Source organism: Clarias gariepinus, chromosome 15 (assembly GCF_024256425.1).
Source record: "Clarias gariepinus isolate MV-2021 ecotype Netherlands chromosome 15, CGAR_prim_01v2, whole genome shotgun sequence".
Classification (NCBI taxonomy): domain Eukaryota; kingdom Metazoa; phylum Chordata; class Actinopteri; order Siluriformes; family Clariidae; genus Clarias; species Clarias gariepinus.
The window spans coordinates 23,722,636-23,736,993 of NC_071114.1; the positions used below are offsets into that span (position 1 = coordinate 23,722,636).

At 37.1% G+C, this 14,358-nt stretch overlaps 2 protein-coding genes across 2 annotated transcripts; one reads left to right on the top strand and one right to left on the bottom strand.

Moving 5' to 3' along the window:
• The first annotated feature begins 1,074 nt into the window (after positions 1 to 1,074).
• On the top strand, positions 1,075 to 5,714 carry tk1 (thymidine kinase 1, soluble). Its single transcript, XM_053513063.1, has 7 exons — positions 1,075 to 1,259; positions 1,475 to 1,506; positions 3,169 to 3,282; positions 3,834 to 3,927; positions 4,590 to 4,679; positions 4,962 to 5,081; positions 5,324 to 5,714. The coding sequence occupies exons 1-7, from the start codon at positions 1,194 to 1,196 to the stop codon at positions 5,504 to 5,506; spliced, it is 699 nt and encodes a 232-aa protein (XP_053369038.1). The 5' UTR covers positions 1,075 to 1,193; the 3' UTR covers positions 5,507 to 5,714.
• Positions 5,715 to 5,871: 157 nt separating this feature from the next.
• syngr2b (synaptogyrin 2b) lies at positions 5,872 to 12,046 on the bottom strand. Its single transcript, XM_053513062.1, has 4 exons — positions 11,750 to 12,046; positions 9,108 to 9,345; positions 8,424 to 8,560; positions 5,872 to 7,630 (listed from the first exon to the last, which is right to left on the bottom strand). The coding sequence occupies exons 1-4, from the start codon at positions 11,855 to 11,857 to the stop codon at positions 7,400 to 7,402; spliced, it is 714 nt and encodes a 237-aa protein (XP_053369037.1). The 5' UTR covers positions 11,858 to 12,046; the 3' UTR covers positions 5,872 to 7,399.
• Between the last annotated feature and the right edge of the window lie 2,312 nt (positions 12,047 to 14,358).

The following is a 14,358-nucleotide window of genomic DNA, read 5'->3' on the forward strand; positions in this document are numbered from 1 at the left end:
CCCAAACTTGCAAAAGACACTGCACAGCGAAAGGTATTCTCCACTTCAGTGCTTAAAAGTGGCAGCGTCTCCTTGACAATTTATGCAGCTAAAGAAACAAGACTGTGTGTGTTCTAAGTTCCAGGCACCAAGACGTGATGATCGGTGACGACAAAAAGAGAAAAACCTTATACTATACAGGCCTATAGAAAAAGCACATATACTCATGACTCTCTCTCTCTGCTTTTACAGTGTGGTGTAGACGTGTTGGACCAGATGTATTCCGTAAGAGCAGCAACACGCAGGTGACGCATATGCTGGACCTGGTGGCGGTGAATGCCTACATTTTGTACAAGGCATGTACAGGGTGGACAGGCAAAAGAAGATTGTTTCTGAGTCTTCTACCTAAGGAACTCTGTTGCCGATTCATGCAGCACAAGGAAAAATTGGCACAAAGGCAGGCTGCTGAAGCTGCTGTGCCAGGTACTGTACAGACAACGCAGTGCCAGGTGCAAGAAAGCTGCAACAAGAATCGCAGCAGGTTTACCTGTGCAACATGTCAGAAATTCACATGTGCCAAATGCAGAAACGATGAACACTGTGTCTGCAAACGCTGTAAAGTTTGAAACACTGTAAAATAAAACAGACTTCTGTATCTTATATACTTCTTTTGTATAAATACAGCAGGCATTTCTGAAAGTTTCCATGTCACACACAAAGGTTGGCCTGCCTTGGTTTAAGCTAACAAATGCAAATGTGCCAGGCCTCACAGGTAATGTGTTTGCAGAACAAATGCAAGAGAACAATGGAGCTGATGGCATGTTAAAAAACTCAGCAGGGGTGCCATTAGGTGTGAGTTCCAGGGAATTTACGCAAATTTGCGCAGGCCTAGAAAATCTACTGTTAAGACTGTAGTTGTTACATAATTTTGTTTGGTGCCCAATATTTTGTGTTAAGTTTTACTCAATAAAGATTTATATATATAAAAAATTGTCCTGAAAGTCTTTACAACATCTTGCTTTGTTCTGTAGATCTTTTTTTTGGGGGGAGAACGTGCGCGTCCGGTCTCTACGTCACTTCCTGTAATGTGTGTCTAAGCAGCTGGCGGGTGATTTCAAATCAGTTTGGGCAAAACCAGGGCTGTCGGGTCAGTGCTGAGGCGGCAAGGGTTATTTTATTGTGATTGTGTTTTATCCAGAAATAACATTTAGACAATGGACTGCTTGAATGTACCCAGGATTTTGCCAAATTCTCCAAGAAAAACGCGAGGTCAGATTCAGGTGAGTGTTTATGCAATACTCTTAAAGGTTTTACAGGCTAACCTAAACTAACTTAAACATACAAAAATGTTAAGTGCATCTTTATGATTGTTCTTTTGCCCTATATATGTACTTTACACGTTTGGTGTGTCAACAGTATGGTTTATTATTATTAATAATAATATTATTATTAACCTATGCTAACGGTGGCTAACGAGGCTTTTGTTTGGTTGCAGGTTATTTTTGGACCAATGTTCTCAGGGAAAAGGTGAGAGGATGTTTTTATTGAGACCTTTTTTTTTTTAAATGGATATACATATGCGTATCCCTGACAAAAATTGTGTGCTCATTTTGTTTGAGTTTCGTTAACTATCTTAGTTGTTTAAGCGGGTGGTTGAGGAGGAAACAAAAAAAAAATGAGCGCGAGGAAGAACCGCGAAAATCCAGTCACGTCGCCAGGGTGCACATATTTTTATTTTATTTTAGACCATTTTACCCCTTACATACATTTCTCAGGCCTCTCAATAGATTTAAGTCATACATATTTTATATACGATTAGTTATGTACAATAAAAAAAAAAAAAATCATATCGTGTCATATCGCTTTGTATTCCTGAACTTTCCCCATTTAATGTCAGTGACGTTCACAGTATTTATAACGCTTTATTAACTACTTATTAAGGTATGGATTATAAACAAGGCGAAAAAGAGTACTAACTATAAATGCAGTTATTAATATAATAGCAGCTTATTCTGGACATGGATTACATTTACATTGTTGCATTTTCCCCCTCACATCAGATCTGCACCACATTTGAATGTGGTTCTGAATAACTTTTTAAAAATTCTAATGTCTGTTCATATTTAAATATTTTCATATGTAAATACAATTTTTTTTTAATTACTTTTTAACTTTTAAGATTAGCTAAAATTTATTTATTATTTTAAATGATATGTTTGGACAGGATTCATCATTTGGTGCTGAAATGATGCATGCATCAGGGAGGGTGGTCAGTGGAATCAATATGAAATGCCCCCTTATCAGTCCTGTAAGATGGTACAGTCATTAAAAAGAAAACCAGTAACCAGGCTGTTTGGAATTTATTTCTTTATATTTCTAAGGCAATTAAAAGACTTCATTAAGAGCAAAATGCAAAGACTGCAATAATCACAGTGAAAATAACATAATAATTTGTCTTTCTACAACAATGATGATGGTTCTGATGAAAAAGTTGCTGTTTTCTACCCAACACGTTTTAACAGGGAATTGTTTAAAAGCAGTGATCAGATAGGAGCCGAATCTTATTTGTTTGTATCTAAACAGACAGGAAAAAATAGGGATGCTTTGATCAGGGTTTTTGGGCCGGATCCCCAATAATAGAAAGCAGAATAGGCTGATGCTGATCACAGGTATTTTTTATTTATTTATTTATTTATTTATTTTTAATATATCTACCATTTAAAGTGTTCTATTTATTGTAGTATTGTTTATTTATTCATTACTATTCAAAACAACAATGCACAATACAATTTAGATATGAGATAAGTATCATAAAATGAAATTAAGAGATAAGTATCATAAAATGAAAATATTTATTTATTGGAGGGCAACATATTCCAGTCCTATGCTACTATTCTCACACGTTATAATGTTCAACACATGGAACAAGCGGTTTATGTGTTCTGCCAGTTGAAAGACAACCGATCAATAGGGGAAAAAAAGGGATTTTTGGCCCCCTTGGAAGAGAAAAAAACTGTTTTGTGTCAAACCCTTGCACGTGTTCATCAAGGTCCACAATGTAAATTCAGTTTTTGAGACCACATTGGATATGCCACTATACATGTTAATGCAACATCATTTCTTTTTAAATAATTATAATATAATTTTGTTTTTAACTTGGCTCTCTTTTTTTTCTTCTGCAATTCATAGTACTGAGCTGATGAGGAGAGTCCGACGCTTTCAGATTGCCCAGTACAACTGCTTAGTCATCAAATATGCCAAAGACACACGTTACTCCGACTCGGGCATGGCCACACATGACAAGTAAGAGCTTTCACGTTTTATGGAGGTGTGCATATACTCCGATCAGCCATGATGGAGGATGATGAATGTATGCTCAGCACACCATGTGCCATGATTGTGTGCAGTCCCCATATGCTGCCAGTCTCTTTGTGTAGGATGCAAAACCCTCTCGGCGTGTGGTGTGCCTTGGTGCCTGGCATTGGATCTTTAGCGGTGGATTCACTGGTTGCTGTGGGTTGCGTTGTGGGGTCTTCATGAATCGTACTTGCTTGTCTGGCACATTCCATAGATGCTTGGTCAGATTGAGATCTGGGGAATTTGGAGGCAGGATCAACAACCTTGACCTATTAGGTTGCTAAGCCCCATATGTGACAGCTGTGAAACACTGAGTGTTCTGATATCTTTCGATCATGGCCAGCATTGATTTTTCAGCAATTTGTGGTACATTTGCCTTTTCGTGATTGGAATGGATACGCTGACCTTTGGTCCCTCCATGATGTAGTATATAATTGATGTACCATAATGCTTTAGATTTTAAAATGTATATAATTGTTTATGGTCTGTTCTGACAGAAATACAATGGAAGCTGTGCCAGCTAACTGTTTGAGAGATATCTGGTCTCGTGCTCTACAGGCCTGCGTCATCGGCATTGATGAAGGCCAGTTTGTAAGTACTGACTCATTTCTTGACTAATGAGGGTGCATTTACCTGTACAGGTCTGGAGGCTGCTGAAGTCATTATTTTCCAGTCAAATCTCAGGGACTGACTGTTGCTATAGTCACGCAATCATTCTTTATACCATTACTGTAACATGTTTGTCATGGGGGGAAAATAGCATTAAATGATTTCGTGATCCCCCTGTAAATTTCATGAGATGCTACTGAACCCAAAACATTTTTAGAGACTTTGATTCCTTTGGTGTTGATCTATTTCCTTTTAAAACAGGAAGGCAGGAAAGGTGCATGACTGATTTTCATACCAGCCAATTGCGTTTTAAACATGCCAAACCTTGTCCCAAATGTATGCTCAGCACTGACTAAAACAGGATAAATAATGCAGCTACTTTTCAGCTGTGTTGGATTTCTCACTGCCAGTTTGCCCAGTGGGAAAATGCATAATTGCTCCTTGTGACTGTAAAATTAATACAAGGCAGTAAATTTATGTATTATATATATGTAATATATAATAATAATAATATATCATGATGAAATGATCATTCTTCAACATAAATAGTAAAAAACACATTTGAGTGCAGTTTTTTTTTTTTTTTTGTTAATAGTTTTATTTTGCATTAATTTGAACTTTTTATTCTCTTTATTTCATTCTAGTTCCCAGACACTGTCGAATTCTGTGAAGCCATGGCGAACATGGGAAAAACCATTATTGTCGCAGCACTTGATGGCACATTTCAGAGGAAGGTGAGCATGCTCATGTATTCATCTGACTTTGTTATGCGAATAAATAAGGACTTGGTGTAATTATACAGTGTCATTTTCTTAAATTGTAATTAATTATTGAACATGTAATTACCTTCTGAATAATTAATGCGGTTATGTACAAATGCAGTTTTGATTTAGTGATTGAATGGAATAACAAGTACTACTATGTTGCATGGCAAAATGTGGTTAGAGATCTGTTCTAGCATCATTGGGTAACATTTTTGTTCACTCACTCACTCAATCCTGTTTTTTCCTCCATAGCCCTTTGGCAACATACTGAACCTGATCCCTTTGGCTGAGAGTGTCGTGAAGCTGAACGCAGTCTGTATGCAGTGCTTTAAAGAGGCGTCCTACACAAAGAGACTTGGAGCGGAGCAAGAGGTCAGACATGGGCTGGACAAAATGTTTTGTGTAACTTGTGTGTTTTTGGAATGAATCATGGTGCCCTGTTATACAGCAAACCCACTTATTGCTTTGATATGAATTGTAAAAGATATCCAGGAAGATTTTATTTTTTGGCTTTTGCTTAACATGCAAGCAAATGTTCATGGAAAAAAAAAGACTATCCTAGAATTTCTTATGACTGGACTGGGTTTCATTCATTTTTACTCTGGATGTTTCAGGTGGAGGTGATTGGAGGAGCTGATAAATACCAAGCAGTGTGCAGGGCATGTTATGGAGGTTTGATGGAGAATAAAGAGAACTGCGCCCCCCAGAGGGATGAGACACCCCCTCATGTTCTGAAGGGGAAGCAAGTGGACTGTAGTAGTACATCACGCAAGCTTTTCTCTTCTCTTCACTTATGAACACTTACTGTACCATAAAGCATTATTTAATTTAAAAAGAAAACCAGTTGCTGCAACAGCCACCCTACCTGACGTTTGAGCAGTGAGCGCTTAATTTATAACACCAAAATATAGTGCTCAAAGTGCTATAGAAATTTTTACATACTTGTCTTTGTCACTTTTATGTTGTGTGTGTGTGCGAGAGAGAGAGATTAAAATGTCAGTTTTTATTTCACACCAAATTTTGTTCAGTTGTTATTTCTACTTAAGCCCATAATGGTTAATTAATTGAGGGTAAGCTTTATATATTAATACTAGAAAATCTTAATGTATAATATGAATACATTTGGGAAGGAATTAAAAGGCCCATGAGATATTAGTTGCAAAAAAAAAAAAACCCTTTATTTTTTGTTCCCTGGTAAATGTACATTTCTTGTAAATTGGTGGTTTGTGCTTTACATCCAAACAAAGGATATCCCATATTCTCTTAAACATTTTAAACACTTAAAACCAGTGTTTTAAAAATAAAAATGTTAACATAGAAAATCTGATTAATAAAATAATGGCCAGTGCTTTAAGAATTACCCACATCCCAGAAAAAATGCATCAAATCAAGTAGTGCAAATCATTAGGCACATGTTCAACTGAGGTGAAATTAGGGTTAAATGATTAGTAATAAAGGTTCTTAAAGTGTACACTACACTACACTTCCAGAGGAAAACAATCTCTAACAGATTGAAAAGTTGTCTAATAAAAAAAAACTACTTAGAGTCAACAGTCAAAAGATTGGTGCTGTATGTTTGCTGCAATAAATGAAAAAAGACAAGAACCTGAAACTTTGGCACGATTGGTTTGGCTTGTATTAAAACGCTTTTCTTTTTAATTGATAATTTCCAATTGGTGCAATACTTCTGGGTTTTCTGTTGGAAAAGTGTTTTTACACCAATTAAATCAAACTGGATTCAAGGCACTTACAGTTCAGATATAAAATCTATTTTTTTTTTTCAGTAGTCTTGTATAAATTACAGGACAAAAACTAACTCTTCAAAGGCACATGTGAATGAAATCAGAGCTTCATTTTTACACTGCAGGCTATGGCTATACAGGGTGTCTCAAGTCTCCATACAGAGTAAATTAACACTTTAGTTTTAAGCATAATGTTTTCTAAAATCTTTCATACTCTGTTTAGTTATATAGCCTTTAAGAATGTAAAGGCCATAGTAGTACAAGGAAAATATATAGCAAAGAGACAATAGGAAAGGAACATGTTTTAAATGTGATTAACATTAGATGTGTTACCACTAGAGAGAGAGAGATGACTGTTTCATGTAAAGATTTTTTGTAAACTGAAGTATTCATTTCCTCTATGTATGGAGACACTTGGATACCCTGTATTTTGGGTCATAAGAGCACACAATGGACATTCCTAAGGAATTATGGTCAGCTGACTAAGTACTGCTTCACTGGAAAGCACAGCTAAATCTAAATGCAAGTAAGCTTTATAACTCTTATGTGCCATATCATTCAGGGTCACGATGCAATTTACAGTGTTATAACGTGGCATTGCTGAAGTAAAACATTCACTCACTACAGAGCAGTCAAAGTTTAAGCGCAGTAACAGCTTACTCTGTCAGCAGTATCACAATGACTTGCATTATATTTAGGCACCATTTGTGCAATCAGTGACAATCAGCTCTGGGTAACACAAACATACAAACAATTTCAGAACACAGAAAAGCTGTGCTTCGCTGAAAGCAAGCACAAAGAATAACTTCATGGTGACTGAGAGAACCAGCCAAGTTCAAGGAATGCCTGAGCCCATCAATACACAAGAGCTTTCACTGCTTGTACAGGCTCCTTCCATGCTGCATGTCATGATCATCCCTTTTTGCCTTCTCTCGAGAAGGGCCCTTGTCAGTAGTTTGGTGGCTGGTAGTTACTGCCAATCGAATCGGGTTTTCCAGTGAAGGGGGGTTGCTGGTACAGGTCTGACGGGTAAGTAGTAGGTGGGTATGGTGAGGAATTGTGAGGGATCGTTGATGCCTGGTAAGGTGAGGTGTGATCTGGAGCAGATTCTGCAAAACCTTGTCCAAGCTGTCCAAGGCCTTGGCGAAATCTCATTACGGCAAAAAAGGTGATCACACCCTGTGTGAAGAAATAACCAATTTATTCACAAGTCTATTCTGTCCTTTTTTTTTTTTTTTTACATAATTATAGAACTGGTATTGGTATTTTAAACATGTTAATTAACCTTATTCTCTGTGAACTACTTTAACAAACAGGCTTATTGTACCATGGTGTTCAGAAACATGTGTAGGCATGTACATATTCACTGAAATTTAGGAGAATATACCACCTATAGCCCAACTATTTGCCCATTTCACATAACTGGAAATCAAAGATAATGCTTTTGGTGGTTGAACTTTAGATTTAGGTTGCAAGATATCACAATCCCACTGCTTAGAAGAACCAATTTTAACAAATAAAGTAGAGGGGGAAAAAAAACCCATCAAATTCACGTACACAGTCATACACAGTACGATATGCAGTGAAATGCTTTTTCGACTACCAGTGACCTTAAAATAAAAACTTAAACATAAGAATAAATATAAATAAAAGGTAATATGGTAGAAAATAAAGTTAACTGGTAAAATATACTGTACAAGTAAAAATAAAGGCAAATTGTATTCCAATCCAGAATCTCTTTAATGCTGTTTTTCCAGCAGAATGACTAACAAATTTCTGCACTTCTTCTAGTTTATTTTAAGATAAGAAAAAAAGTCTATCCTTTAATTACAACTATATAACCTTATCAGAAGTGCTTTAATCCAAAGATCCTATACATTTAACATTGTGCTTTTCCCAGTAATCAATTCCTAATAATGATCTGCATAAGGAATGTAAAAAAAAAATAAAACTCATTGAAGTTAAGACTTACCCAAGCAACGAAAGAGAAGAATGAAAAGGCAATGATAGCTTGAGCTGCATCAACAGCAATGTGCCCTCGCTCTGTGGTGTTTGCCCACTGATTAGCCAAGTGGCAAAAACACACAAACCACAGAAATGTCCAGGCACCTGTTAAAGCATACAGAGAGTGAAAGAGAAATAATTAATTAACTAATCCTATTCAAATTATAACAGTACAAATGGACATATTTCTATGGACCTTCATATTAATTAAAAACATTTTTTATGTTTTTATTCATCTATAAATAAGACCATTTTATATCATCAACATTTGTGCAAGTTGCCTTGTGTTTTATAGACTTGGGATACTGTTGTCCTTGATTCTTTCAGTCTTGGGACTTCAGAGTTTCCTGTTTGCTTTAAAAATGGTATCATACATACCATCATTTTGCCCTTTAAATTCCTGCTCCTAAATCAGTCACTACACCATTTTTAGACCTTTTCTTACCTAAAGTGTAATATGTATATTTATTGTGAACTTGTGTTTTAACAAGAAGTCTCAGGGTTTATTTTTGCTAACTTCCCCGTACTGTAAATAAGTACAATATGGAAACTAATCTACTTCAGGGTCATGATGTGAGATGATGGTTTTTCTATTTTTGTGGATTTTCCATTTTTTCAATTTTGAGATGTGACCTGTTATGATCTGTGTTACCTGAGAATCCCATGTCAGCAATTACAAGACGCTTCCTGTCCTGTGCACTGCTCATCAGGGGAAGATAAGCATCAGCTAAAAGGAAGGCGATACTGGCGAAGAAGGCAATGATACCGATGCCCACTCCATAATTGCAGGATGAGTCATTTTGGTTAAATATGCAGACCACCTGCGATGAATCTTTTGGATTTACATATCCCTCTGCCGTAATGGTAGCAAAAACCACAATGGCAAACACCTAGATTTTAGCAGGATTAGAAAAGGGGAAATGAAAATAAGAAGAGGTTTAAAAACATTTAAGAAGAACCTATTTTTTTTCCACTTTACGGGTAACCAAATGCTTGCCTTTAGATTTAACTCTTATTATAAGATATTAATGTACAAATAACAATGACAAAAAATAAATTAAATATGTCTAAAATATTGAAGTGCTTACCATAAAATTATGGATTTATTCATGAGACTTACTGTACTTACGATATAAACTAATGAATTAACTACAAAGCGACATACGTGAATACAAAGTCCTTAAATAGAATAACCATATAAAATTGGATTTCTTAGAAGAATAGCTTCCACTAATCATAATCAGGATTAACAGACCTGCCTCAGCTCAATTAAATATTCAGTATGGTGTAAACAGGGTTTCAGTGGAAATGTACAGTAAATGTTGAATGTAGGTTTAGTTGAGTGTGTGTGTGTGTGTGTGGGCCTGGGAAAAATAAATTAAGGTTTCTTAAAGTGATTAAAGCTGCTGTCATTTGTATGCTCCGTTTAGATAATGTGACAGGATGAACATTTTGAGAGCGGTACGGTAATTAAAACTGAATTAGGGTTATATCATTTTTGCCTTGGTCTTAGTGGTAGGCTTCGACTCCCAGCCAATGCCCAAACCCAGCAACTTGATGCAGGGCATCCTTAGTGCCAATCCCTAGCTTGGTTATATTATGAGGGTTGCACCAGGAAGAGTACTAGGCGTAAAACCTGTGCCTAGTTTTATGCCGATCGGATGGCACTCTTTGGCAACCCATTGAAGAAAGCAGCAGAACAACAACAACAACATATTAATTTCGCCTTGGTATGTAACCATCAAAAAACTTGTGCAAGTGTTGGACAAGTATAGTTAGATTACCAGATTTTAAGCTGACTTTATTTGTTAAACTTGTTCACCATATTTGCAAGAAGAAAAGGTAGCCTAAATAGGAAACAAACGTGTCATTGTGTATTACTGGCAGAAAAAAACTAGATACAATCTTTTACTATTATTCAAATATAGAAACATTTGACGGGTTTTTCCAGCTGCTGCAAATGTCATAATTTCCAAAAAAAAAAACCCTTGTAGTTGTTTTCTTTCAATTCTTTTCCATGCATAATACATGTAGTGATGTGCTTAGAGCAACAGATCATTTGTAGCTTTCTTAAAGTAACTGTGACAGACATCTTGTCTGATAAGGAAATCAGAAACAAGGTCAACCCGATGTGGTCGGGAGCTGAACGGGTACATTCGGGAGATGGCATCAGAACAAAGAGAACAATCAGTAGGCAGTACATGGTCTTTCTCTGTACTTCCTATACTGAGCTGCAAACTTCCTGTGTAGTTTTTGTACCAAAAAACCCAACGTCTGACACATGCACCAAACCAAAAGTGACACAATGATGTCTACGGAAAGATAGAGAGTGTTGGGGACTTTTTGGCAGCCATGATCATAACAACTCTCATGTTACCCAGCCAGCTGTCCATGTATTCAGCGTTTGGACATGTCAGGCACACTGTGTCCTTTTTCCAAGGATTTACATCATGTTATTCTATTACTTTATCTAGATGACAAGCATCTCATAACATCTAGGTATACGAGTGATGAAAATGCACAAGTCTGCAAAGCCTTTCAGGGAATGAAAGTGACACACAAAGTTCACACAGACGCACACAAGTCCTCTTTTTTTTCTTTCGTCATGGCCACATGTGCAGGCCACGAATCACAAGATGCAAAGGGGGGTGATGAAGAAAGAGGAACATATTGTTTTCTATATCAGTACCGAACAAGCTTTCTGAAAGATGTCATTTGACTTGAAACCAAAAGATACAGTTCTTTATCTCGGTTCCTCTCTCTCTCTCTTACTAAAGAAAACAAATATTTGAACAAATAACCTAGAAATGTTACAAATGTAGCACTGCAAACAATATGCATGACGTCATACCTTTTCAGTTACGCATTAAACAAACTTTTACCAGAAGGATGGTTTATTTAACAGTGTAAACGTGGTAGTTTGGCAAAAAAAAAAACTTTGAACATTATAATAACAGAATAAAGACGCAAACCTTCTGGTCGTTCTAGTCCTACGGGTTCATTTACGCATATTCAAAACAGAAACCAACCCCCGAGCGACTGCGAACTTTTGAACGTTTGATGACCGTTGAAATGACGTCGACATGTACAAACGCATTTTTAGGAAATGTTCTGTCACATATTTCTTTTTTACCAATTAATGCCGACTGTTGTCGGCCAGGGACGCGACATTGCCGTCGAACCAATGTTTGCTCTGAGGGAGTGAACTCCTACGTCAACAACAAGAATAATATGTATTTTTTAAACCATACCTTCCGTAAAATGTCAGTGTCGTTTTATTTTTAGGTAACTTACCCAGCTGAGAAATCGTAAAATAGTTAGTGGCTGTTTGATAAACTTGTAAAAGTCGAAAGAGCCGCCGGCTAAGGACGCTCCGTATGCGGTAGTCTCGCCCGTGTCCATGTTTAATTCACACCCTCCGAAGACTCGCTTTTTTGGATTCGCTTCAGATAAACGATGCTGCCGGTTTTCTGCGCTCTCCTATTCTGTTTAATGTGAAACTGCTTAAAGTTCCTTCCTTTTCACCAGAGATTATCCGCGTGTCTGCCAGGTACTGCTGGAAATCCCGGATCTTTTCAGCGGTTCGTTCAGATCATTCGGTTCATCTCACCAAAAAGAGCCGACTCCTTCGGCCATTTTGTTCTAATCATCACTCGATAGATTCTGACTGGTGAAAAATATTTGTTTTGTAGCAAATAAAGTTCTAAAAAAATGTTTCGTGTTGTTAAATCAAGCTGATGAATTGAAAGAGGATTTATTACGTCTCATATGTAAGTCGGCTTGTAGCGTCACCTGAAAGAGCCGAGTCAAAGAGCCGAGTCAGTGAGTCGACTCGTTCGCGGCGACACAGAGTGTTGGTTAAGTCAAACATTGTAACCACTCCCAATTCGAGAACGGTAGTAAAACTAAAAGCAAGGACAAGTAGGTATACACAGCACACACACACACACACACACACACAAACCGATCATAAAAAAGCGAACATTAAAAAAGCACTGGGAAGTAAAGCGTATTGACCTCGTAATAATTAGTATTATATCACCCTTTGAAAAACACATATTGAAATGTAATCACTGGTGAATAGTTAGTTCACTCACTCACTCACTTACCGTTCATACCGGTTTATCCTGTATACAGGGTTGAAGGGGGCCTGGAGCCTATCCGTGGAGACTTACAAGGGTACGAGGCCGCCTGGACGAAACTGTCGGAGGAAACCAGAGCACTCCGAGAAAACCCACAAAGCACAGGGACAACACACGAGCTCCATGCACACAGACACAAGGTGGCAATCGAACCCGGACCCTGGAGGTGCAAGGCGACTGTGCTAATTACTAAAGCACTGTACAGCCTTGAATAATTAAAATGAATCATATGGATTATATTTTCTTTTGTACTGTATCATGTGAATAGATGAGTTTGTGTGCTTCACTTATCTGGACAATAGATGGCTCCAGGATGCACTATGGGATGAAGACATACCGATGAAGAAGATGTGATGTTCTGGGCTGTTTACAGAATGTTACACCTACATGCAGATCAATTCCTGCTTTCTGTTTCTCCCCATTGAGGATGGGTTCCCTGTTCAGTCTGGTTCCTCTCAAGGTTTCTTCCTATTACCATCTCAGGGAGTTTTACCTTGCCACTGTCGCCTGCGGCTTGCTCACCAGGGACGATCTGATCATTTTGATTCATGCACACTCACATTCCATACAGACTTAAATAATTCTTTTCATTGTGTAAGGCTGCTTTGCAATGACAGTTGTTAAAAGCGCTATACAAAAAAAATTGAATTGAATTGAATCAAATCTACAAAAGATTTTTGTAGTTTAATTTTTTCGAAGAGATGGCAGTGGCCTCTGTCATCAAGATAATGCACCCTGCTGAACTGCAAAATCATTTAGTAATGGATGGGAGAAAAAGAGAAGAAGTTTAAAGTGTTTTCTTAGCTTTAACTTTGAATATCCTTGATCTTGAACTGATTTACCATTTGTGAGATGTGTTGGACTATTTAGTCTGAATGACCCAACTTACTAATTTTTTTTGTGCCAGAGCACGCCACAGCAAACCTTCTATGGTCTTTTTGGAGTCCATGCCGGATGGTTCAGAGTTTTTTTGTGACACAAAAGGAACCTGGACTTTATAAGGCAGGTGATTTTACTGTAATGGCTAATCACTGTACAATCAGTTTGTAAATTATCATTGTAGCTATACTGTACTACACTGTATATGTAAAAGACAAAAGGTGGCCCAGGGTGGCTTTGGCTACCACAGATTAAAGGCCACCCATCATGACACTAATCATTTCAGATAATTTTGATTATTAAAAAAGTTACACACAAAAAATCAAAACAAAAATATCATGTTTTTATTAAATGTCAATGTGATATAATATTAACATAGTTTCTTACACAAAAATAGTATACAATGTCTTTATAAACCTGCATATGTTCTATTGTTTATCAACTATTTTCAAGCAAATTTACAGCACAGTAAATTCTTTTACTCTTTTACTAACACTATAAAATCAGAATAGTTACGTTACCACAAAGACTTTGGACTTAATAGCCGTACAACGTGAGCTAACACAGATTCCATACCTTCTGTAAAACCTGATTATCCATTTTACATCGAATACATTGTTGTGTCAGCTGAGTACAAGCATCAGTGGAAAGGATAAGACAGAAAATCTGGCCTTTTCTACAAAGGCATTAACATGGTTAATATTTTGCCTTAATTTGAAATCCGTCCATTCATCCATCTACGAGCCTCTGTAGTCCAACTAAGGACCGTGGAGGCCAGTAGTGACCATTGTATTTATTTCTATTTTTATAATCGTGCTACATTTCAATTGTCAACATTCACATGGACATTCATATACTACGGGGAATTTGGGAACACCAATT

What these genes read in the sequence shown, in the direction of transcription:
- tk1 (XM_053513063.1), top strand. Translation starts at nt 1,194, where the DNA reads ATGGACTGCTTGAATGTACCCAGGATTTTGCCAAATTCTCCAAGAAAA. An exon ending in AAACGCGAGGTCAGATTCAG is followed by an intron (nt 1,260 to 1,474) that starts GTGAGTGTTTAT and finishes GTTTGGTTGCAG; the next exon opens with GTTATTTTTGGACCAATGTT. An exon ending in GACTTGGAGCGGAGCAAGAG is followed by an intron (nt 5,082 to 5,323) that starts GTCAGACATGGG and finishes TGGATGTTTCAG; the next exon opens with GTGGAGGTGATTGGAGGAGC.
- syngr2b (XM_053513062.1), bottom strand. Translation starts at nt 11,857, where the DNA reads ATGGACACGGGCGAGACTACCGCATACGGAGCGTCCTTAGCCGGCGGC. An exon ending in TTTTACGATTTCTCAGCTGG is followed by an intron (nt 9,346 to 11,749) that starts GTAAGTTACCTA and finishes GCTAAAATCTAG; the next exon opens with GTGTTTGCCATTGTGGTTTT. An exon ending in TCTTCTCTTTCGTTGCTTGG is followed by an intron (nt 7,631 to 8,423) that starts GTAAGTCTTAAC and finishes TTCTTCACACAG; the next exon opens with GGTGTGATCACCTTTTTTGC.